Here is a 24,004-nt window from a genome sequence, read left to right on the forward strand (position 1 = left end):
TTTATCACCTAAGATTCCTGTCTGTTGGCACCGTACTGTGCAGAGGGAACACAGCTGGTGTGCTCGGGGGGGGGGGGGTCGGTCTGTTTGCCAGAACCCGTCGGTGTTGGGCTTGGACTGCAGGCTCTCACGTTTAGCATTCTGTAGTTTGGTTCCTAAGTGAAGTGATATTAAGAGGCTGTATGCTGTTTCTTTTTTTTTTTTTTAACTTTGAGATGAAGATTTGTTTAGGCATTGGTTTGTTTATTTAGCAAATATTTGTAGATAAATGCAGTGCCAAATGCTCATTGTGTGTGAAGGATAGATGATAAGATAAGATGGGTACCCAGAATCCTTGATTTCATAGAACTCCCAGTATAGTGAGCGAGACAGACAGTTGAGACATTTGAAGAGCAACCAGGTACCTCCCATGTGATTTCAGAGCCAGAAGAGAGCTACTCAAGCCAATCTGAGCCAGAGAGGAAAAGATGGTATCACAGCAAGCTCTTGACACGGAGGACCCATAAGCGTTTGCCAAGTTGAAAGTTAGAGGAAGAACAGGAGACAAAACAAATGTGCAAAGTCACGAAGCCTAGAGAAAGTATGGGCAGTGTTTCCATCAGGAAAATTGTTATAGTTGAAAAGTTGAGAGGTAATGATAAGAAGTGACAAGAAATGGGACCTGGCAGAGCGTGGGGGGAAGCAACCCTTGCATTTTAGTGAGGTTTATGTCATACAGAGGAATTTGAACTTCTTTAAGATCAGTATGGATTTTTTTTTTTTTTTGCTAAAGGGAGGAAAGACAGGTGTAGGCTATTGAAGGGGAATGGTTGCCCAGGACAGCTCGCTGCACAAATAGGAAGAGCTGTAGACATCTCCTGCCTTGCAGAAACACTGAGGAAACATGCTCACCACCACGAGGGGCAAGAGAGGAGCCAGCAGTGTTTGTACATGTGAGCAGGGCATAAGCTGGGAGAGGGGTGGGTTTGAGCAGCAGGCTTCATTGTTCTCTTTGGGGTAGGACATAAGATTACTTATTTGAAGATTAGACACTGGGAAGAAGGTTGAAGGATGCTGGGAACTTTTAACAGCTGATATGGGAAATAGGAGAAGGACTGATTAAAGTTTGGCGATTTGGGTAGGGTGAGTTTTTAGTGAAACTCCTCGAGATTAAAATACTCATAGATGGCCTTCTGGAAGCCTTCTTATAAGCCTTAGATTTGTTGGAACTTGAAAGACTAGGTTAATATCTTACTTGTTGATTATAGTGTCACCTTTAGTGAACTCAAACTCTGACAATGGTTTCTCGCCTTAGAAAAGGTTAGACAGTGTGTTCCCTCCCATGTGTGTCCTAAGCCTATGAATGACACTTTGCCATTTCGCCATCTCTCCTAGATTAACGCACTTACAGGAACTCTTTTTACTTCTAAAGTCCTAGAAGAAAGAGCAGAGAGAGAGACAGAGTCCCAGCTGAAGCCACAGTCTGAACAAGGTGATCAAGTGTATGACTGGAGCACTGGCTTGGAGGACGTGGACGACTCTCAGCTGTACTTCTCCCCAGAGCAGGGCAATGTGGTATTTACCAGTGCAATTGATGGCTGGGGCTTTGGGTAAGTCATCCTGAACCTCTGTCCCTTTGTAATTATAGACCCTTGGTGTTTTAACTGTTTTGCTGTAATTTTAATTTTATCTCGTTATGACAAGTAATAAGAGTTATCCTATATCTGTTCAGTGTCCTGCCATGCTTACATCATGAAAAAAAGTAATGCAGTGTCACATTCAGGACAGTAACATGGACATAGTCAAGCTAGAGAACATTTCATCACCAGGAAGCTTCTACGTGATACCCTGTGTAGTCACATCTACTTTTCCCCTAAGCCCCGAATAACTTCTGAAACCATTACTGTCCTTCATTTCTGTAATTTGCTATTTTAAGAATGTTAGAGAAATTAAATCAAAACAGTGGACTATAGAAATGGAGCCAAATAACTTAGTCTTTTTTAATTTGTGTTTTATTCAGCAGAATTTTCTAGATACTGATGTTAATTGTTGCACGTGTTTGAGTTGTTCTTATCTGAAGTGCTTAGGACACTTAGAAGTGTTTCCTATTTTTGATTTTTTTTCTTTTAAATATTTACATGTACATGAAGTATCTTGGGATAGGACTGAAGCCTCTATCCGTATTCCCTTGTATTAAATGCACACAGTCGGATTACCCAGCATTTTAAGTGCACCCATGTTTTGACTGAGTCTGAACATAAAAGGTCTTGGAGAAATTCTCTATCTTTGAGGTTGTGTTAGTACTTAAAACGTTTCAGAGTTTAGATTTTTGGATTGGGGTACTCAGCCTGTGTTAGTTGCTTTCATTTTGTCCCAATAGTATTCTACAGTGTAGATTTACCACAGTTTATCCATTCACCCATAAAGAACCTTTGGGTTTTTCCAGTTCGGGGACATTACAGGTAGATGTGAATGTAGCCAAGCACTCTTTATCCAACCAGTGATTTAAAGAAATCGCCACACAGCGTTCTGAAGCACTTCTCCGCTTTACGTCCCCAGGTGCTTCCTCTTATTGTCATCATGATTTGGTGCCATCACTGTTGTCATTTTGGTCTTTCTCTGGAGGTGTGCTGATAACTGTGGTTTGAATCCATATTTTCTGACTGCCAGTGTGGTCAGTCTTTCCCCACTGCTGATCTAACATCTCTGTTCTCCTAGGTCTTTTCCTGTCCATTTTGTCTATTGTGTTTCTGCAGCTGAGTTTTGAAGAGCTCTTTGTAAATTGTAGATGTTGGGCCTTTGTCTTGTGTGTGCTCGCAAATATTTTTTTTCTGGTCTGTGGTTAAGTTTACATTCCCCTTGGCTGTGTCTTTACAAAACAAAGGTTTTAATTTAGGTGAATCAGCTTACTACTTTTTCTAAGTTTTACATTTCGAATCAAGTTTAATAACTTTTTGCCTCCCTCAATACCCTAAGGATTTTCTTTCTCTTTTTAATGTTATTATTCACATATATTAATTACACACAGTGGGTTTCATGACATTTTCATACATGTACATGATATATTTTGATCATATTCACTCTCTCTTCATCCCCTTTCTCCCCCATTATTCCCCTTTCTCAACCAGCCTCTGTTCTACTTTCATGTCTCTTAGGGCTTTCCTTTTTACATTTAACTCTGACTCATTTTGAGTTAATAATTGTGTAAAGTATGTGGCTTGGGTTGAAGTTGACTACTTTTTTATTCTAGTGCCCTTGTTGAGAAGCCTGTCCCTCCATTGAGTTTCTGTTGTATCTTTGCCAGAGCCTCTTGGACTATTCTCCTACTCTAAGCATAGTTCAGTTCCTCTCTTAGCAGTTTCTTGTGTGTTTTAAAGCTTTTGCTCATCAATGAACAAGTACAGTTACTTTTATTCCCGTGCTAGTGGAGGTTAATATGGAAAAAAGGCTTTACCGAGTATCTACATATGCTAGGCATTTAGTCATTTTGAGTTATTTGATTAAATTCTCACAACCATCTATTATCTAAGTCTCAGAAGCACTGAAGATTGCTCAGCCTTGCTCAGCTGCAAAGGGACAGAGCTGACGGTAACATTAAGTCAACCTTACTGGGTCATGTGGTTTTTTTTCTCATGGTTCTTCTCTTGGGTCATCCCTGTGGGATAGAGACCTAACTCTGGAGAGATGGCTCAGAGGTTAAGAGGCTGTTAAGATGCCTCAGAGGCTGTTCTTCTAGTGGTCCTGAGTTTAATTCCCAGCATATGGTGGCAGGTGACTATAATGAGACCCAACCCTGACTCTGTGTATGCAGGGGCCATTTCTAATAAATTACAGTTTATAGGCGCCTTAGTCAACTTTGTGCCTGAAAGATTATAGCAAACCTAAATAAATGCAGATATTGGTGTACAGAGAGAATGGGAAATATGGACCTTTCTCCACCTGGTCAGTAGTTTGGTATTGTCACATTCTGAAAAATTAGAGGACTGGGCTAAAATGATTTCTAATTCTTTTTTTCTAATTAAAAAGATAACATAATGAGGCATAGTGGCTCGTACCTATAATCCAGCACTTGAGCAGGGTGAAGCAGAAAGAAGACAAGTTTGAGGGGAGCATGAGCTAGCTGCATAGTGAGTTCCAGGTCAACATAAACTTAGCTAAGCCCTATCTCAAAAAACCAAAAGAAAAGTAAAATGGCATAAGCCCAGCCCTCTTATACTAGTTAGTGAGCATTCTGCTAGTGAGCCACAAGGTGGAGGGCTTGTCCATAATAAGGATTTCCGTAATTTCCTGTTTTATCCTAATTTGAGTCTAAGTCTTACAAAGTGGAGGAAGTTTGCTGTGTGTGGAGAAGGAGGAGGAGTCTTGAATGGATAGAAAAGGAAGTCCCTTTCATATTTCTCCATTTTTACGTATTACTGGTCACTGTTCTCAGATGTATAGATGGGTGAACTCCTGCCTGTTCTCAACAAGGTTAAGTTAGTTTAGGAGGAAATTCTTACGGAAATAAAAGTACAGATGGCATCCTTACACTTGTCTTCTGTGGTATCAGTGAGTAGGGAAAGTGACAGCTGCAGGTGTCACAAAAGGTAGAAATGAGCTCATTAAAAAAAAAAAACTTAGATGAGGGTTCTGCATTGTACATGCAGTGCTACTAAGTATGGCTAGAGGCTGGACCCGGTGTCCTAGGTGGGACCTTTTTATCAGTTTTCATTCAGGAGAACTGCTCTGGGTGAGAATTCTCGGGAATCTTAAATTCCTATTTTAGGCTTACAGAATGAAGGCCACTGCCTATTGAATAGAAACACAGCAGAGACAATGAAAAAGCCCTTCCTCATAGATTAACTTCTCTGTGCAACAAACCCAAGATGCCTGCAATTAATGTTAATCCACAGGGATCTTGGAGGGCAAAGGGTATGTGGCTCAGTCACTTCCCACAATGGAGCTGTCAGTCAGTGAGGCTGACAAAAGATTTATAAATTTGGATTATGTTCACAAAGTATTTGTGGCACCTAATTTGAAATTATTTTGTAGAGGAAATTAGTTGGATTTCAAGAATGGAGAAATTGTGTTAGAAACTATCAATATTTTAAAAGTGTAACTATTCTGTTCATAGTACCAAAGCATGAATAAAGCCACTGTGTAATAATGGGCACTGGGTCAAGGTCAGTAAGCAAACTGTGCTTATGGTAGAGTAAAAACCTGAAGGAAGATTTGAAGACCTGACATTCCCTGCATGTGTCACTAACTGCAGAAAACTTTCAAGATGGTGGCCTGAGCAGCAGGGCAAATACCTTATAATTGTAGTTCTGACAAAGAGTATTTATGAAAATATTTACCACTTTTAGAATTTAAAATGGGGCACTTATGTGACAATATTAAAAAGTATAAAAGGAAATATGACTTGATTTAGGTAACATAAATTAACATACTTGAAAATCCTGAAAATATGAAATAAAAACTATACTGGATCTCTTACTGTGTGTGGTCTGAGGTCACCTGTAAAGGTGTTTCCCTAGTCTCTTGACTCTTAAGCTCTACAAAATCATGCAAATCAAGAGGTTCAAATCTTCATGTTCACTTTAAGAACACCAGTGAAACTGCTCAGGTCACAAGGTATGCATATCTTTCAAGCCACCAAGACATCACTTTAAAGAAGCAATGTGTGTAATGGTAGAAAGAGTAGGTGTACCCAGCCCAAACAGTGGGGCTTGACACAGGGTCAGTGGCCATAAAAGAGTGCTGAATTGGTGCTGCATATGCTTACTTAAAGGTTTAGTTGTAGATTCTGTAGTCATTGGGCATAGGCAGTGAACAGAGCTCCTAAGATGCAGTGGAACGGAGCTCATGGCTGGATTAACCCGTGCATGAGCTCCCCTGCCACATCAAGATGATCCTCACTGGGATTGTTCCAAAGCCAGAAGAGGAGGCTACCCAGAAGAAAAGGATATCTCTGAAGAAACAAAAGCTTACGGTAAGCACAGGAATAAATTAAATGCAGATAAAGGTAAAAAACTAAACAAAACAAAAGCCATACTGGTAATCCTCCTCATCTAAACAGTTTTGGCAAATACATAAAATTCTTCATTTTAAAGAAGGAAAAAAGGCATCCAAAGGTTTGCTACATGAAAGATATCAATGTAAAAACACAATGTACAGAGTCCAGCTACTGGAGGTTTGACCAGGATGTGTCAGTCAAATGGGCGCAGAAAAAGGAGGTGCCTTGGAGTGCTCCTGTCTTTGCCACCAGGAGCAGGCCTGACCCTGCTGGGCAGCTCTGCTTTTGCCTTCCTGCACACTGCACTGATAGGTGAAAGAAGCCAGGTGTTCTTTCCGTTTTCCTGGTTATGGGGCAAAGCTTTATTTAGACAAACATTCAGAGACCTTGTCTCTGTAGCTTTCTAGTTCTAGATACAGATTGTCAAGCAGGCTGCAGACATCCATTAAGAACTGCCAACGCAATCCAGGACCCATAGGCAGCTCCAAAGTTCCACTGTTGGAAGCCTGTAGCCACACAAAGTCCTGATTTCCTGAACACATTCTCCAACCTGACTTTTCCAGGGAATACCAATCCTTCAGGGAGAGACAGTAGCGATTTGTCTAGCAGTTCAGTAATGGAAAGCTGCAGAAGTTTCCAGGTCTTTGGAGTAAGACTTGTAGAGCGAAGAAGAGTTTTCTATTTCAAAAAAGCAAAAACAGTAATTAATAGTACAGATTTTATAGAAACTAAAATTTGGGGAAATTAAAAAAAAATATGAAGGAAACCTCTAAGTAAGTACCTATTTGATCAAGTTGAAAATGAAGTTTACACTGTAGCAGATGACAGAGAGAAAGAGCCTCTTGTAGCCAGCCTCAGAACCGCAGCAGCTATAGCTAATTTGGTTTTGGATCTCTGGCTCTTTTTCTCTCCCTTTGTCCTCGGTGAGAAGAGTCAGTTGTTACTGTTTCAGCTGTCTGTACTCTGCTTTTTTTTTTTTTTTTTTTTTTTTGAGCTACTGGGTGATGTTCTTAGCATTTCTCATTCCTGTAATTGTTGACGTCAACTCCTGTGGTTTCTTTGAATATCACTTAACTCATGTACTATTAACCCCTGCGCTTCCTAGCTGACATGTAAAGGCTCGACTGAAGTATGTTATCCTTGGATTCCTTCCTCAGTGAGGAAAATGGTAGATCTCCTCTGCCTCTTCATCCTCTTCTTATTCCTCCTTCTCTTTTTCTTTAAAAAAAACTTTAAAAAACCCTGCAGATTTGGGTTCACAACAAAATTGATAGGAAAGTACAAATCTCACAAGCTCATCCATACATAGGTTTACTATGACCTTCCTCCTTCACCAATGTAGCTCATTTGTTGTGATGGGTAAACACACACTGAAATAGTGTTGGCACCAGTGGGGTTCACTTTTGGAGCTGTGACCTGCATCATCACTCCATACAGAACAGTTCGACTTTTCCAGAAGCTAATAGTAAATAATAAGATTACAGAGAAATTAACCTTTTTGAAAAATTAAAAAAGAAAGAAAGAAAACAACTGCTAAATAAATAACTGTTGGATCGCACAGAAAACGAAGTTTTACACACTAGTAGGTTCATTCCTGCCTCCCTCCAGCCACGGCCAGCCTCAACGTAGGTTAGACTTCCCCAGGCTGCCACGCAGGAGAGTCAGCAGCCTGTCTCTCACAGCTTGGCCTCATTCAGTTAGCAACAAACATGTTCATTGCCTCTGTGTAATTTTGTGGTGTAATAGCTCGTTTTTGCTTAGTGCTGAGTCATATTCCCTCCTCTGGTTGTACCACAGCTTATGTGTTGACTTGCTTAAGGGAAACTTTGCTTGCTTGCTTCAAATTTTGGAAATTGTGAATTGAATTGCTATAAACATCCACGGACATATTTTTCATGGACATATGCTTTCAGTTTATGTGAATACTTAAAATACCATTGCTGCATCACATGTGAGTGTGTTTAGACATTTGAGAAACCACCACACTGTCTTCCACAGTGGCTGTACTGTTTTGCATTCCCATCAGAAATGAAGTGGCTATTGTTCTATAAACATGGAGCATTTCATGTTGTCATTGTTCCAGACAGACTTATTTGCCACCTATCTGTCTTTACTGGCATGTAGGGAAACATTGACTGTCTTTGCTAGCTTTGGCTGCAATCTTGCTTTAGTCAGTCATTAGTTCCATTCACAATTTTGTTGGCTCTTTTGAATTTTTCCACATGGATGACCATGTATGATTCATATGATTGTTAATGTGGTGGTTACTATCACAAAATAAAAGACACAGACACCTGTTAGATTTTTAATAACCCTAAAGCACTAGGACTGGGCAGATATAAACCCCTAAGCTACCTTGTTACCTCCTAGCCCCACAGCCAATGCCACTTGTTCTTATTATTCCTACCTGGGCTACTTCCCATCCAAATTTTTCCTTAATACTTGCACACGCTTTCCATTTGGGCTGCTTTTCTCTATCATACCAGTCCTCAGCAACCTCCTCCAGGCCACGTGCTTCTTCCTCACACTAGCCCATGGTGACCACTCCTTTCTTCTTTCTCCTCCTCTGTCTTTCTCTCCATGATCCTTCTACTCTCCCAAGCCCTCCAACCTTTGCTCTGCCTAACTCTCTTTGCCCAGCGTAGGTGTAGGCATTTTTATTGGCCAATCAGAGATAACTGGGAGGCAAGGTTACACAGCATCACTTGGTGTATGTGAGCACTTGCTTATAGAACAGTGAAGATCTCCAGGGACAGGCAATTAACAATTAAATACAGAGCACCAGACCAGCCCACAACATGACTGTGCCGCCTTCAAACAAGAACAGTTTTCCCTTTCTTATCACTGTGGTTGTAGGCTGTTCCTTCCTGCATCAGCTTAGGCTCTCATGTTGAAGAGCTGTGTCTTTTTGTCTTGTTCCGCATCTTCTAAGATGCTAGTTCTTTTCGAGCTCTCGACACAATGAGAAATACTGTTTACAGTGTGAACGTGGTTTCTAAGGCCTTTAACCAGAGAATGCCCTATACCTTGGTGCTGATTGACTCCTCTCCAGTGGGTGGAAACTGTGGTGCTAGCTAGTTTCTGTGTGGGTTGACAATAATAGAGTAAATGTGTGTATCTCTCTGATTATTCCGGAATGCGGTGTCTCTAGTTTTGGCAGATCAGGGGCTCTGGAGTCCATTTCCCTTGTGAATGACAACACTTACAGTAGAAGACCAAAAGTAACCTCTGTAATTAGTAGAGTTATAATGGGCAACTGGCACCTTTGCTTCCTTAACCTCTGCACAAATTTTACACATGCAAAATTAAAAAAGGGAGCTGCAGCCTAGAGAGTGTGTAGAATATACATTGACATGGACCTCAGAGTCACATGGCTCATCCCAGATTAACTGTGAAATATCTTTGTAGTATTATCCTTTTTTATAAAATGAGAAAAGTTTGTAGGATAGTTAAATATTAATTTAGTAATATAAAGCATTTTGAACAGTGTGTGGCAAAGAAATAGTGTCTTGTTAGCTGTATTCATTGTTACTGCTATAGCATGCACTGTTGATTTTCTTTCAGAATTGAGCACTTTGCCAGAATCTATAGTCAAAAAATTGGCATCAAGAAGGAAGTTCTTCTGAAAACCTTGTGGGGAGATTATTATATAAACATGAAGGCTAAGAAGATCATGAAAGCCGACCAGGTAGTGTGGTCTGTGTTGGTTTGGTTGTTGGCCATGGAAAGCTTTACCGTCCCAGCTGTAGTAGAAGAAACAGCTCGGCCTTAGTTTATGCAGCCGAGTTCACGGAGGCACAGAATTGGAGCAGGTGCACGAGTCTTACATCAAGCATTGTTCTGCAGGGCTCCATGTTTTTAAACACAGTTGCCTATGTGTGTTGTCCCAGCTCCTTGCGGGGGCCGTTCCTAGGAGTTTAAGGCCAACCTGAGAAATGTGATGCTCTGTCTCTTAAAAGTAAGTTACAGTAAGTTTCCGAGTACTCTAAATCTTAGATCCTAGGCACTGTGAAGACACCATTTTGCTTGTGTATTCATCTAAGTTTAGACAGTGTAGTTCTTTTTCATGTTGTGAGTAAAGCTGTGAAAGTCACATTTGTGTATATTGATGACTTTAAACTAGTCGTTCAAGGCCGTGGCTCTTAATTTCCCAATAAGGATGCCAAAGGCTCTTCAGAAAGGAGGTATTTGATTTGTTCTGTCTATATATGTTTATGCAATAGCATTCATACAACCAATAGTTTTCACAGCTCACATTTGATTTTTTAAAGACATTAATTTACATTTTTCCTTAAAGGAGTTGGTTTTCTCCTTTTACTGTGTGAGTTCTAGGGATTGAACTAGTTGTCAAACTTGATGGGTGGCAAGTACTTCTTAAAATTCCCACATTTGACTTTCTGTAGATATGGTGTGTGTCTATCTCAGTGGAACAAATAAAGTCCATGAGTAAAATAATGAACCGTTTCTCATGTTTAAGAACACAAGAAACATGAACATAGGAAATACAAGCCTGGGAAGAGAGCCCCCATGCACCCAGTGAAGTCCACTTGCGGCTTGGATATTGTGTTTTTTGGTGTTTGTTTTTTATGGCAGTTGTAGGGCAGCCCCTGAGATATTTCCCTCAAATGCTGACATTATTTCAGCACCCTCTGTTTACTAGAGGAAGAGACTGGTGGCGGCTTATCGGTTGTGAATTACTGTCTATTTAGACCACAACTTTTGTCTTTACCATTGAATAGCTATTCTGAGCAGAAATAAGCCACGCCGACATCGCCCCATTGGGATGAGGATGTGAATGTTGTGAATGTTCAGGAACTGAAGCTGATATGTTCTTATCTGTGCAGGCCAAAGGAAAGAAACCTTTATTTGTACAGTTGATCCTGGAAAATATATGGAGTTTGTATGACGCAGTCTTGAAAAAGTAAGACTATTGCGAAACTGTTTATCTTTGGGCGGGATCGTTTATCCACTTTGCAGTCTGAGTCTCTTAGACAGCTGAGCTTGATCTGGACAGTGAGCAGAGATCACAGACGAGCTAGGGTTGGGACTGGGAAACAACTTAAAGGGGTGCATGCAGCTGTAGCACAGGAAGGACTAACAGAAGTGTGTTGCAGCCCGCTAGGGTGATGCGAGCAGAGGCTGCAGGGAGCGCTGGGCCTTGTTTTATGTAAGCACGGTCTAAAGAAATAGTAATTGTGGTGGAGAGAAAGCTGGCTCTGTAAATTTATTATCCTGTGGGCAAAATCAGAATGCTAGCATTAATTTCTAAAATTGCTCCAGTAGATATAACTTGTTTTAGTAAATTGTAGAATGGTACTCTATGCAAGATTATGAGAGAGTCTTACAGTGTCAGGGTAGAGCTTGGGGAGTCCTGCTTGTCAGGATACCTTTACTTATTTTTAGCCTCTTCTGAAAAAAAAAAAGTGGTGTCAAATAAAATTGAACTAATTTTCCTTGCTACTCATACATATTATTTATACCTTTTATCTCTAATCTTTCCCATAGGGACAAGGAAAAAATTGATAAAATTGTGACTTCTTTAGGATTAAAAATTGGAGCCCGGGAGGCACGACATTCAGACCCTAAAGTCCAGGTTAATGCCATTTGCAGCCAATGGCTGCCCATATCCCATGCTGTTCTCTGTATCCTTTATTTTAATTGCTTTTAATTAGATGGATTTTATAAAATGAGATAAAAACAATATTTCGTTGGCAACCAGATAACTCTCTGGAAATAACCCATTCCAATCCAGTGTAAATCCTTTCTGTTTACTCAGTGTTCTGTCTTGAAGCAGTACTAAATAACTAGAAAAACTGATATGCTAATACTGGTTAATATTAATTCTAGGAAGTATTTTCAAAAAAAATATTTGTTCTCTAAAATAAAAATATAATAATAATAAAATAACCTATAAAGTATATGAAAAAAGTTTTCACTGGGACTTGGGAAAGTAGATATCTAGAGTCAAGGAACATTCCGGAAGCATGTGCAGACTTTGAGATGTGAGTCTGAAAGCAGAGTTGTCCTACAGCCTGGTCATTTCTGTAAAAATGTGCCTGATTGTCTCCCTGTTAGTGCAGTCTCTCTGCCTTGGTGAATGGCACCGGAAGTATAAAATCCTTAACACCAGGCCTCAGCTATGGTGTGTCAGAAACTGCCCAGTCCCCTTGACATGACATCTGAGCGAGTGGAGAAACTGATGTGTACAGGATCACAGACGTTTGAGTCTCTTCCACTGGAAACCCAAGCCCTGAAAGCAGGTAAGGAAAGACAGACACACTGCAGTATTCTGCACTATTGACTGTCCAGGCTGTCCTATTTTGCCAAATGTTAATTTACACAAATAACCACTCTCAGGACTAACCATGTCACCAACTCTTGTTCCGCTCCCCGGAGTTTCCCTTTTACTACGGCGTATTGTTAAGCCTTCTGGGTAGCAGCTGCTGACCCAGACTCCTTCCTGCCTGCTATTCTGGTCTCATTTTGTGCTCCCACTGTATTCCATCTTTATAAATAGCCAAGTGTGTATTCTCTGAGCTCTGAAGTCACTGCCATGCCTGTCCTCTAGGGACTGCAAGAGTGGTTCCTAGGACTTAGCAGTGCTTACGAGCTGCTGGTACACACTCTTCATATGAGGGCCACTGGCATACCAGGTTCTGTGGCACCAGGTTCTGTGGGCACCAGGTTCTGTGGACATCTGTCTGTTTGCGTTGTCTCCAGTTCTTCTTACAAATACTGGAATTTGTAAGCGCTGCAGCCCCAGTCCACAAACGGCCGTCGTTGGGCCTGCTGTTGACTCTCACTTTGTTACTCTGATGGGCAGTTTCCCATCCTCAACTGACACTTAGTGTCACTAGCATTTGACATAGTTGACTACTAATTCCTCCTTAGAACATGGTCCTCCTTGATGTCCACAGGCTGCTGTTTCTCATGTTACTTTGTCCCCAGCTTTTTGACTTTGGATGTCACATAGGATCCCATCTTTACACCTCATTTTCTCTGCAATCACTGTTGGTGCAGAAGCTCACCTGGCCTTCTGACTTCACATGACATGTGCTCATAGTTTCCCCATCTGTATCTGCATGCACAGGTACTCTGTGAACTCCAGACTCACTAGACTTTCATAGCTTACCCACATCGCCTCCACTCTGCTTCAGAAGCATTACACACTTGACATGCCCCCAACTCCCAAACTGCTTCTCCCAATTATTTTGTTATAGAGTTGTGTACACCCTTTCATCTGCTGAGCCCCAAGACCCTGGAATCATCAGTGGTTCTTATAGTGACCTCACACCCCACTACCCACTCTGTTGTCATATAATGCAAGTCCTTCCTTTAAAATACATCCAGAATCCAAATACTGCTCAGTGTTTCCACCTTCTCGTCTGGGCCAAATAACCATTGTCTCTCCTGCTCTTGATTCCATGTTCTCTAGCTGTAGTGTGAGTGATGCAATCAACATGCTCAACACTGCTCCATTCTTGCTTCCTGTAGTTTTCTTGTTTGATTTTTGTTGCTGTTTTTGAGACAGGGCTTTTCCATGTAGCACTGGCTGTCATGGAACTCGCTCTGAAGACCTGTCTGGCCTCGAACACAGAGATCCACCTGCCTCTGCTTCCCAAGTGCTGGGATTAACAGTGTTCACCACCACCATGGACCTTGTTTTATTTTTTTTAATGTTGCATTCTCTATAGAAATTATTTTGATTTGAGGTAATGAGTTTTTCTAGAAACTGATAACCAGTCTCTGTTATAGGTTATGAAAAAGACCAGAATCTCTGAGGTTGTGACATATTGATAAGGAATTGTGTTAAACTTTATATTCTTAGAGAATTGACTTTTTTTTATAGCGCTCAATCTTTATTTCTGAGTTTTGTTACTTTCCTGGTACATTATTTTACAATTTTATTATTGTCATCATCATCATTATTATTTGCATGTGAATGTTTTGCCTGCATGTATATTTGTATACCACATGCTTACCTGATGCCTATGAAAGCCAGAAGTAGGAGCTAGAGTTATAGATGGTTTGAGCTGCCATGTGGCTACTGGGAATTGAACCTGGGTCTTCTGAAAGCATAGTCAGTGCTCTTAACTGCAGAGCCATCTCTCCAGCCCTGATATCACATTATTTTTATGTATTTTATACATTAGTTTGCCGTTAGAAGGGGTTAGAAAAAATTGAAGGAACTCCATTATTGGCTTTCAGTCCTAGAGCAGGACTTTGTTCTGTACCTTCTCTTTTGGATATAGAGAAACATTTGAGTTGTGTTAGTGTTGAGGCCAAGCCCTATTGCCAGATGTCCCTCTGGGAAGAACCTCCCAGTACCTGCCCTTCAGCTTTGCTTCTTTTTCTTTATCTTCCAACTCTCGCTCTTCCTCTACTGTTCGTTCCTTGTAAACTCTTAAGTGGAATTTTTTTCATGTCTTTAAAGAGTTACATGTTTACATGATGCTGTGTTCTAAATGTGATTGCCATTCTCAAAAGTCTAAGTTTTCAATCACAGGAAAATGAGTGACACTTTGCTTCCTGTTTATTTAGCTTTTATGAAATGTGGAAGTGAGGATACTGCTCCAGTTATTATCTTTGTTTCCAAAATGTTTGCAGTTGATGTGAAAGTCTTGCCTCAGAATAAGCCAAGGTAAGAAAGAGGGCAGTTGGGCTGGGCTAGGGAAAAGGCTTGTGATTGGCTGGTGGGCGTATAGTATAGCTGGGCACAGATATTTCCTCTTCCTCACATCTGCCTTGGAATTGAGTACACTGTGCTAACTTAGAATCTGTTAATCATCTATCCTCAAATATTGACCTGAACTGATAAAAATGTAAAGGCTAGTAACAGCTGTAGTAATGACAGATAACCTTTTATAGAACATGTCAGGCATGACGTAGTCCAAGCCTACCCTGCCTCTAGGTCTGTCTGCCTCCGTACAGACTGATGTCTGACCATCAGTTCTCTGTACATTGTGTGTCTGCAGTGGTGGCAGGTTGTGGGGGATGTGTCAAGTTCAGCGTCTGGGGAAACATCTGTCCTCCATTTCCTGCTCTCCATGTGTTCTTCCCAGGTTCCTGCCTGCCCAGCTAGTTAGGTGCTGTTAGGTTTTAGATGAGGCAGGAGGTTCAAGAGGACACTGAGACAGATTACTAGAGAATAAGGAGTTTTGTTTTATTTAGAAGTTATTAATTACATGGACAGACAGAGGGGCAACAGCATGGGAAGGCTCTGAGAGAGTTAAGGCTCCAGGACCAGAGACAGAAAGTGTGGCATGGCAGAGGCTCTTCCTACACCTCTTGAGAAGTGGGAGGTTCACAGCAGGAGCTCAAGGCCAGGCTGTCTGATTCCTAGGCAGGAGGCCAGGAGAGGATGGAAAGAGGAAGTAGCACCTCTTTGAGTCACTTCCCAGATGAACTGTGCTAACATCAGCAGGAACACTAGCTCAGGGCTCAGATGGTAGCCCAGCAGGGTGTGTAGGAGAGGAGGCTTGAGCAGAGGCTGGACTCCAGCATACTTTGTTAGAGACCCTGCTTGTCTCTAGGAATCACTGATGTTACTTCTAAGCTGGTTCCCCTTCTCGAGACTCTGCAGTGTTCCTTTCACCATTCTCCAGAGTGATCTTTCTGAAGCCCTTTTTTAAAAGTTTTTTTTTGTTTTGTTTTGTTTTTTAATTTGTATGTTTGTTTTGTGGGGGTCACAGAGTAATGTGTGGGAGTCAGTTCTTTCCTACACCGTTGGAATCTTGGTGATGGAACTCAGGTCTCGGGCTTGGTGCTAAGCACCTTTGCCCACTGGACCATCTCTCTATCCTTTCAGAATAGTCTTTTCAGAGACTGAAGATTAGGTCTCCTGCACAGTTATTGATTCTCAACACCTAGTTTTTCCCAGAGTATGAAGTGTACTGTTAGTGTTCAGGAACAATTTTCATTATCATATTTATTAGAATGTGTATTTGTGTTTGTTGCTTTTTTATGTCATGATAGAGTTTTTCTTTTTGTATGAAGAGATTTTAAGTCTTGTAGGAGTTACAGTGGAGATAATGGAGTGACTGAACTTGGGGGAACACTGTGGAATAAGTCCTGTCAGTTAACCCACCCCAGCCACGTGTTTCAGGAGATCGTTGCTTCTTTCTCTGGAACTTGTGCTGTTTCATCAGCAGAGTCCCGTCCTTATGCTATTCCTCATCTTCGAGAGTCTCTTCTTTTTTCTTTTCAAATAAAACTCTGCTTATTCTTTAAAAGAAAGAATAAAATAAAACCTGTGCAAGGTTTTTGTTTCATTTTGTTTTATAGCGCTTTTTTTTTGTAGTGGTTTGAATACAAGAATCTTCTTCCAGAATTTTTGTTCAGAAGAGAAATGAAAGAATTAATGAGTGAATGAATGTGTGGAAGAAGGATGAATGACTGCCTGAGGAGGAAATGTGTGAGCCAGTGAGTGGTTAAAGTAAGGAGTTGGTAACCCAGTAAGTGAATAAGGGAGTAGTTGAAAATGCGTGTGTGACTGTATGTAGGCTCTTCCAGGTAAGGCTTCTGTGTTCCGTACAGCGTAGTTTTCAGATATACCGGCAGATTAGAGATGTAACCACTGAGAATATCTCAGATACTAGAGAATGCTGAAGAATTATAGAACATACTCCTGAGGCTTGAAATGCATGTATTTGTCACTTACTATCCCTCTGTGACACATTCTTTATCTTTTTCTAGAAAATAATGGTAGCTCTGCCTCTGCTGCTTCATTCTGTCTCCTGTGGGTATTTTTCTTTAAGAGTTTTAATATAGTAGTGTGTTTTGGTGGAACAATTAATTCTATCCTGTAAGATTGTTTTACTGATTTTGCTTTGTGCTCTTACTCCATTTTAATACTTACTTTTTACCATACAGTGTTTTCAAATATACCTGAGTAGAGTCGCCATCACCACTGTGTTCTTTTCTATCTTCTGGTTGATGTTTTTCATATAAGCTGTACTGCCTTTGTGAAGACATTGACCATTGCAGGGTGATCTGATCTCATTCTCATCTCTGCTGTCGTAGAATATTCTCCTCCTTTGGTGTAGATTAGTGTACATTAAATAATGACACATGAGGAGAAAAATGGAACAAGACACCTCTGGGCACCTGCTGGGCGCAGTTAGGCTTTGCCCTTGTTTCTCAGCCATCCCACACTGGTTGTAGACTGGGTCTCTCTGTGTTCTCTGTGTGGATGGGGTTGTGGCAGGGCTTCCTCTTCTCTTCTGGTCTGTTTGTCTGTCTCTGGGGCACAGGCCTGGTAGACGCGTTGCAGGCCAAGCTTTAACTCTGTCATGGAACTAGCAGTTGGTTTGGGCTCAGTAAGCCGTTAGGCTACTCCTGCAACACTACTGACTCTGTTCCTTGAGTCCAGCAACAGCTCTTGTTTCCGTTTTACTTGTGAGGAAATTAAAGAAGCTTAGGAAAAAATGGATAATGTTTTCCAAGTGACATAGCCAGAAGAACTGCACAGGAGTTTGAATGCAGCCTGCCTGGCTTCGAAGCCTGTGTCTTCTACAGCACTGTGTAGGCCCTGCCCTACAGCATGTCGGCACCCACCCGAACTCTAAGCAGGCAGCTCTAGCCTTTTGGCCCTGTGTGTATTCTGTCCTTTGCTTTCACTGGTACTTCATAAGAAGCTGGAATTTTCCAAGAAGACCTGCCCTGCTGTCCCTGGTTCTTTCGTGGCTCTGCTCCCTCCTTGAGAACCAGCTTTTAGTAGCTAAAAGCCACATCAGAAGGGTACCTCTTTTCTTTTGGGTCACCTTCTCTCTGTTATCTGTGCTGCCGTATGGCATGGTTGTCACCTGTACTGACTGCAGCAAGCTTCTCTGATGACCTATTTCTCCCGCCAGTGTCAGAGGCCAGAACATGGTCATTGTGCATGGTAGCTGGGTAGGCTTCTGTCACGGCCTCTTTTCCTTTCTCATCCGTGTGCCTACCTAACATTCATCTCCAGTCAGTATTCTCACCTCTATCTCGAGTGCTGGTGGCTGCTCTCAGTTCAGGAGGTGGTGGTTCTCTGTAACCTCGCTAACTCACCGCCCACAACTATTTCCGTACCCCCAGAGCAAGTAATTTCTCTTTGTTCTGAGTAAGTAGGGGATGTCTAACAGACACTTAAGTAACTCCTGCGGGTTCCCTCTGCCTGCTTTATTCTCTCTCCTATCACCAGTACTTGTTACAGTGTGAGCACAGTAGGTATTAATCAGTGGGTAACTAAATAGCGCGTGTTTACGTACTTTATGCTGACTGACCACTCTAAATGCTTACTGTTTTTGTCTGGTTTGCGTTTATCGAGCTATTTGTGTGTTTGTTTTAGATGAGATCTTATTCCATACCCAGGTGTCTTAGTTTTCTCTCTGTCACTATGATAAACTGTGACCAAGCAACTGAAGCAGGAAAGAGCTTTTCTGGCTTATATGTCTGTTCATTATGGAAGGAGTCAGGGCACAGACTCATGGCAGGAACCTGCAGGCAGAAATTAAAGCAGGTACCGTGGAGGAGCTCTGGTTACTGGCTTGCTCCCATTGGCTTGCTTCAGCCTTTCATACAGAACCCAAGACTGCCTGTACAAGGGAAGCGCTATCCACAGTGGGCTGGGACCTTCTCATCCCTTTTAATTAAGAAAATGCCCCCAGAGACTTGCATGAGTGTCCTCAGGTGGCATTCACTCTTCCCAGATGACACTGGCTGGTATCAAGTTGGGCCAACAACAGCAAAAACTACTAGCCTCCAACTGGCAAAGCTCCCACCTCAAGTGTCCAGAGCTCCAAGACTGTGTGTGTACACAATCAATGTCAACTTAAATGGTGACTCTATAGGCCATGTCATGACCTTGGGCTTTAGGGTTTAATAAAACTATACTTCTTTTCTAACCAAAGGTGAAATTAAATTTCTTAACATGCTGGTTTTTTAATTTTTACTGAGTGGAAGATGGTGACTGTGGAGTTTGGACCCAATAAACTGCACTTGAATTATGGCTCATGAAGTATCCATTTAACTTTGGCTCAACTTTCTTATTCTTTTTTTTTTTTTTCCTCTCTGAGATAATCTTTTCATTTTATTTTCAGTATTGTAGCTTAAATACCAGGATATGTTCCATGATTTGTAAACGATGTACCACTGAGCTACAGATTTTTTTTTTTTTTTTTAAATCTGGAGTTCCCACTATTTGGAGTATAATCCTACTGTGCACAAATTATCCCTGTTTCTAAGTGTCCGTTTTCCTGTATGTGAAGTGGTAGTATACTGTGCATTTTCTTTAATTGCTGTGATGGATATGTGCTGTAACACCTGTGAAGTTGTAAGCATGACGTATAGACCAGTGATGAGCCTGTTGGGAGAGCAGTTGTCTTCAGATTCTACTGGGGCTCTTTATTTTGCTATACTCTAATGATAATAAATAGTAACAGTGAGTACTGTGTTCTACATTTGTATTTTAATTCATGCTTTCAGATATTTGTGTGCGTGCATGCGTGTGGCCGTGTGTGTGCATGTGTGTGTGTTGTGTGTGTGTGTTTAACCTTGTGTTTCATTTCTGAGATATTGTCCACTTTGTTTTTGTTTCTGTTTTTAAGACAGGACCTCTCACTGATCTGGAGCTTGCCAAGTAGGCCAAGCTGGAGTCCTCTGTTTCCATTTCCCCAGCAATGGGATTACATATATGTACCACCAATCACAAATTTTACTTGCTTCCCAAGTATGTAGCTTGGGGTAGAAGAACAGGAGTGAAAGGTAGGGCTGTTGATGATGCCGAAGAAAGAGGCAGGAAATGAACAAATCGGACACCCCTGAACAACAGCAGCTGTGGCTTGGGGTTGCGAGGAAGCAGGGTGCATCGTGTATTTACAGGAGTTTAGAGGTTCCCATTAAGAAGAGCCCATTTCCTGCAGTGGTGGGCAGACTCCCTCCAGTACTCTCTCTCACTCTGACTGCCATAATGAGCTGGGTCTGACTTGGAGGGCCAGCTCTTAGACGGAGACACTCCCTGTGGAAGGCAGGCAACACTAGTTTCCATGCAGCTGGTGCCTGAAGAGCACAGCAGTGAGCAATCTGAATTAGAGTATCATTAGCTCCAAGAGCATGTGGCTCCTTAGAAGATAGGGGACAGTGCCTGTGCCCAGGGCCTATCTGTGTAGCCTCTGTTGTGCAAAGAGAAAAGAGAGAAAGGAGGCAAGGCAGGGTGCGTGATGCAGCTGAGGCTGTCTTCAAGGTCTAGATTACAGAGTAAAACAGAAATTGTAATGTCACAGGTGAGGGGAAGCATGGGAGGAAGGCACAGCGCTGAGAACAGGCACTGTAGTGCAGTTCCTGCCCCTGTGGTTCAAGGTCATACTCAAGGGTTAGCCCAACAGTCTAGATGCTCAGCCCCAATAACGGGGTGAATATGTCAGATTCTACCAACTCCAGGGCCAGAATTGGCTCTGCTCCTGCTCTTTGTTGGGGTTGAACATGCAAAGGGTTCATGTGAATTCCTACTTTAAAGGGAGACCAGTGCTGGAGACCCCTCACTCGCCTGGCTTCTTCCTTCCAGATGCAGATTCCTAAGGCAAATGCCATTGTCTCTCTACCATACCTTTTATAACGCTCTTTCCAGCATTAAAGCTCTCAGTACCTTCTCTGTGTCCTGATAGAAATTAAATTCACTTTTCATGAAGAAAAGGAAAGAAACATTATTCCATTATTGCCATTGGCCCCTCCCTCTACTCACAGGGACCTCTGCTAACACTCATCCCACCTATACATCGCCTTTTCTGTTTGAGTGTCTCCTGTGTACGACAGTGGCTGATAGTTTTAATTTGACCTTTTAGTGCTGCTGGGTTGCAAGTTCTCAGCCTGACATTGCAGCCTTCCTTGTGAACGTCCATTCTCCATGAAGATATACTTTTGAACTTAAATAGAAAACTTCATTTCTTGCAGTGACCGTTTGCATGCTTCTCTGGGTGTTCCAAGCCATGGTGCCTGTTAGCCATTCTCTTCCTTCTCCTTATTGGCCTATACTAGAAGAAATACTTAGTATCTGTTGAAGGATGCACTTGGGTCTGCTTGGGGCTATGGGCACTTGTGCACCAGTTTGCAAGTTCCAAGCCTCTGGGGATATAGCAGGCCAGAGAGCCCGATCCCCTTTCTGCTTTTGTTGGAGGGGTTTGGAATGGGTCATTGCCTCTGCTGCCAATGAGCACTTATTCTTGAAAGAGAGCTGAGAGGCAATTGGTGCCACCACATTGTAACATATCTGTGGCCTCCTGTAGGCCTCTCACCCAAGAGGAAATGGCGCAGAGACGTGAGCGCGCAAGACAGAGGCACGCAGAGAAGCTTGCCGCCGCACAGGGACAAGCGCCCCAGGCTTCTACCCAGGATGGAGGTGCCCTTGAAACAAGCCCCCAGAGAGAGGAGCCAAGAGGTACAGCATTCCTAAATAGGCTTTGGTGTGAAGTATTTGATACATTTTTGCTTAACTTTGTACAGTGTCCCTTTTATTTTAACTTTTTGTCATAGCTTTTATCCATATTGTTTCTATTCTTGGACAAATATTCACATTCACTATTTCTTCTCTATGTACAAACAGTTCATGGCACTGAATATCTTTTTGTGCATGGCAGGTGATGAACCGGATATGACAAGTGTAAGCCCTCAACCTGTGCCCCAGGAAGACAGCAGCCAAGAGGCCTTCATTGCATTTGCTCGTGTGTTCAGCGGCATAGCTCGAAGAGGAAAGAAAATTTTTGTCTTGGGACCCAAGTACAGCCCTGTTGATTTTTTACAACGGGTAAGAGTTAGGACTAAAATGCAAGGGCATTATTTTTAAGGGTCTGGTAACTTTCAGACTGGCTTGTTGTGGTGGCAAATGGGCAAAAGACACCCCAATTCCTGTGTCACCTATTGCCTTGCCTTGGTAACATTTTGCACAGATAAGTGGCTCCTTCAGCAGCATTTAGGAACCATGTAAGTGAGTGAACAGCTTTTCAGGCATTGTTTGCATATCCAGCAAGGTGAGAGTCACTTTGGGCTGGAGGGAAGAAGTAGATGTTGGTGATATTTTGGAGCCAAGGCATTGGTCAATCTTTAAGAGGTTACAGAGCCAAAACCTTAGTGACTTGAGCTATAGGAAGCAAGCAGGTGATATGTGCTACTTACATTGCCTACAATCTGTTCAGGGTGGTCTGAGAGCAGATAGATAGCCTGCATGGAGAAATGCCTGAGCCAGGGCCAAAAGAGTTTGTAGGCCAGAATTATCCAGGAACATAAGGCATAGACATTGGGATTAAATATGCGATGAGAAAGACACCAGAGGGCCAGGCAGGACCATCAGGAAGCAAGTCAACCACGAATGACATCACCCCTCAGGCACATAAGCACCTGGCCTCATGGGAAGAGCTTTGCTGTAGGTGACCAGGAGAGTGCAGTTAGATGCAGGCAGAAGGAGGGAGCAGCTGAAGAAAGCTTGTCCTCAGTTTCTACTGTTAGCAATCTGTTCTCTCTGGTGCTGCATGATGATTAGGCAGGCCTTGCTAGGCTGTGGGACAGAGCACACTGTTTATTGTATGTAGACCTATACTTTGTGGGAGGTTAAAGAGTTACGACCATCACATCTTGCTGGAACTTAGTAAATAGCCGTTTGCTTGCCATGGAGTGTCACGTACCGTGAGCGCCCCTCTTCACCTTCTATGTAGCTATGTCCAGTGCTTCAGGTTGGAATCGGTTGCTCATGTGTCAGACATCCAAGCAGGGTGTCAGCGGCAGAAAGGACGTAGAGTCAGAGCCATAATGTACTTTTTGAAAAGGCTGTGTGAATACTTAAGACCTACCGTGGAAGTTAGCCCTGCTCAGAACCTTCCTCTCTCCTTTGTGTTGTTTTTCTGCTGCTGGGTGTTCCAGATTATAACGTAACCAACAAATTAAAAGAGCACATGGTATCTCTAAGACTTGGGGGCCGGGGCTGACTTAGCTGAATGTCCTTGGGATTTTACCCTGATGTCGTCAGGGTGTTGATAAGCTGTTCTCTGCTGAATCAAGTAGGGAAGAGTAATCTTGAGAGAGAGAGCACATGTGTACATGCACTTACATATTACTAGGGATTGAACCCAGGGCCTTGTGTGTGGCAGGCACTGAGCTATTGCGACAAGCTTTTTTGAGACAGGGTCTCACTAAGTTACATAGGATACCCTTGAACTCCTCCTGTAGCCTAGGCAGGCCTTGAGTGTGTGATCCTTTTGTCTCAGCCTCCCAAGTACCTGGATTATAGGCCTGTGCCAGCAAGTGTTGTGTGTTCCTTGTTTTGTTTTTTAATTTTTTAAATGTATTCTCTGCTCGTATATTACATCCTGATCGCAGTTTCCTCTCCCTCTTCTCCTCAAAACCCTTCCCCACTCCTCTTCCTTTTTCTAGAAAAGGGCAGGCCTCCCAGGGATATCAGCCAAGCATGACATATCAAGTTGCAGTAGGACTAGGCACTTCCCTTCCTCCCTTCCTATTACTGGATGAGGCAACCCAGTAGGAGGGGAAAAGGTCCCGCAGGCAGGCAGAAGAGTCAGAGACAGCTCCTGCTCCCACTATTAGGAGTCCCACAAGCAGACCAAGCTACACAGCTGTAACATATAGAGGGCCCAGGTCAGTCCCATGTAGACGCACTGGTTGTGAGTTGTCTCTGTGAGCCCAGGTTAGTTGATTCTGTGGGTTTTCTTCTGCTGGTTTTGACCCCGCTGCCTCTTCAAATCCTTCCTCCCCCATCTTCCTCAGGTTCCCCGAGTTCCACCTCCTGTTGGCTGTGAGTCTCTGCATCTGCTCCCAGCAGTTGCTGAATGAAGCCTCTTTGATGATGATTGGGCTAGGTACCAGTCTAGGACTATATCAGAATATCATTAGAAATAACTTCATTGATTTTTGTTTTTGTTTTTGTTTTGTTTGTGTTCTTTTGGGGTTTTTTTTTTTTTTTTGGTTTTTTGTTTTTGTTTTTTTTGCTGGTTTGTATTCTAGGTCGCTGGCCTATACAGCCTCTGGGTCCTGGCCATCCAAGCAGTGTCGGTAGTA

The 24,004-nt window shown here is 42.4% G+C and overlaps 1 protein-coding gene across 1 annotated transcript in view; it reads left to right on the forward strand.

The window, feature by feature from the left end:
* Positions 1–24,004, forward strand: part of Efl1 (elongation factor like GTPase 1) — a 119,873-nt gene that overhangs the window by 20,188 nt on the left and 75,681 nt on the right. Inside the window, exons 7-14 of the mRNA XM_021644397.2 lie at positions 1,375–1,589; positions 9,539–9,662; positions 10,819–10,895; positions 11,480–11,616; positions 12,112–12,234; positions 14,516–14,615; positions 21,226–21,377; positions 21,577–21,743. Coding sequence (XP_021500072.1) covers positions 1,375–1,589; positions 9,539–9,662; positions 10,819–10,895; positions 11,480–11,616; positions 12,112–12,234; positions 14,516–14,615; positions 21,226–21,377; positions 21,577–21,743 — 1,095 coding nt within the window. The remainder of the gene's footprint in view (positions 1–1,374; positions 1,590–9,538; positions 9,663–10,818; positions 10,896–11,479; positions 11,617–12,111; positions 12,235–14,515; positions 14,616–21,225; positions 21,378–21,576; positions 21,744–24,004) is intronic.

Source organism: Meriones unguiculatus, chromosome 14 (genome assembly GCF_030254825.1).
Source record: "Meriones unguiculatus strain TT.TT164.6M chromosome 14, Bangor_MerUng_6.1, whole genome shotgun sequence".
Lineage (NCBI taxonomy): Eukaryota > Metazoa > Chordata > Mammalia > Rodentia > Muridae > Meriones > Meriones unguiculatus.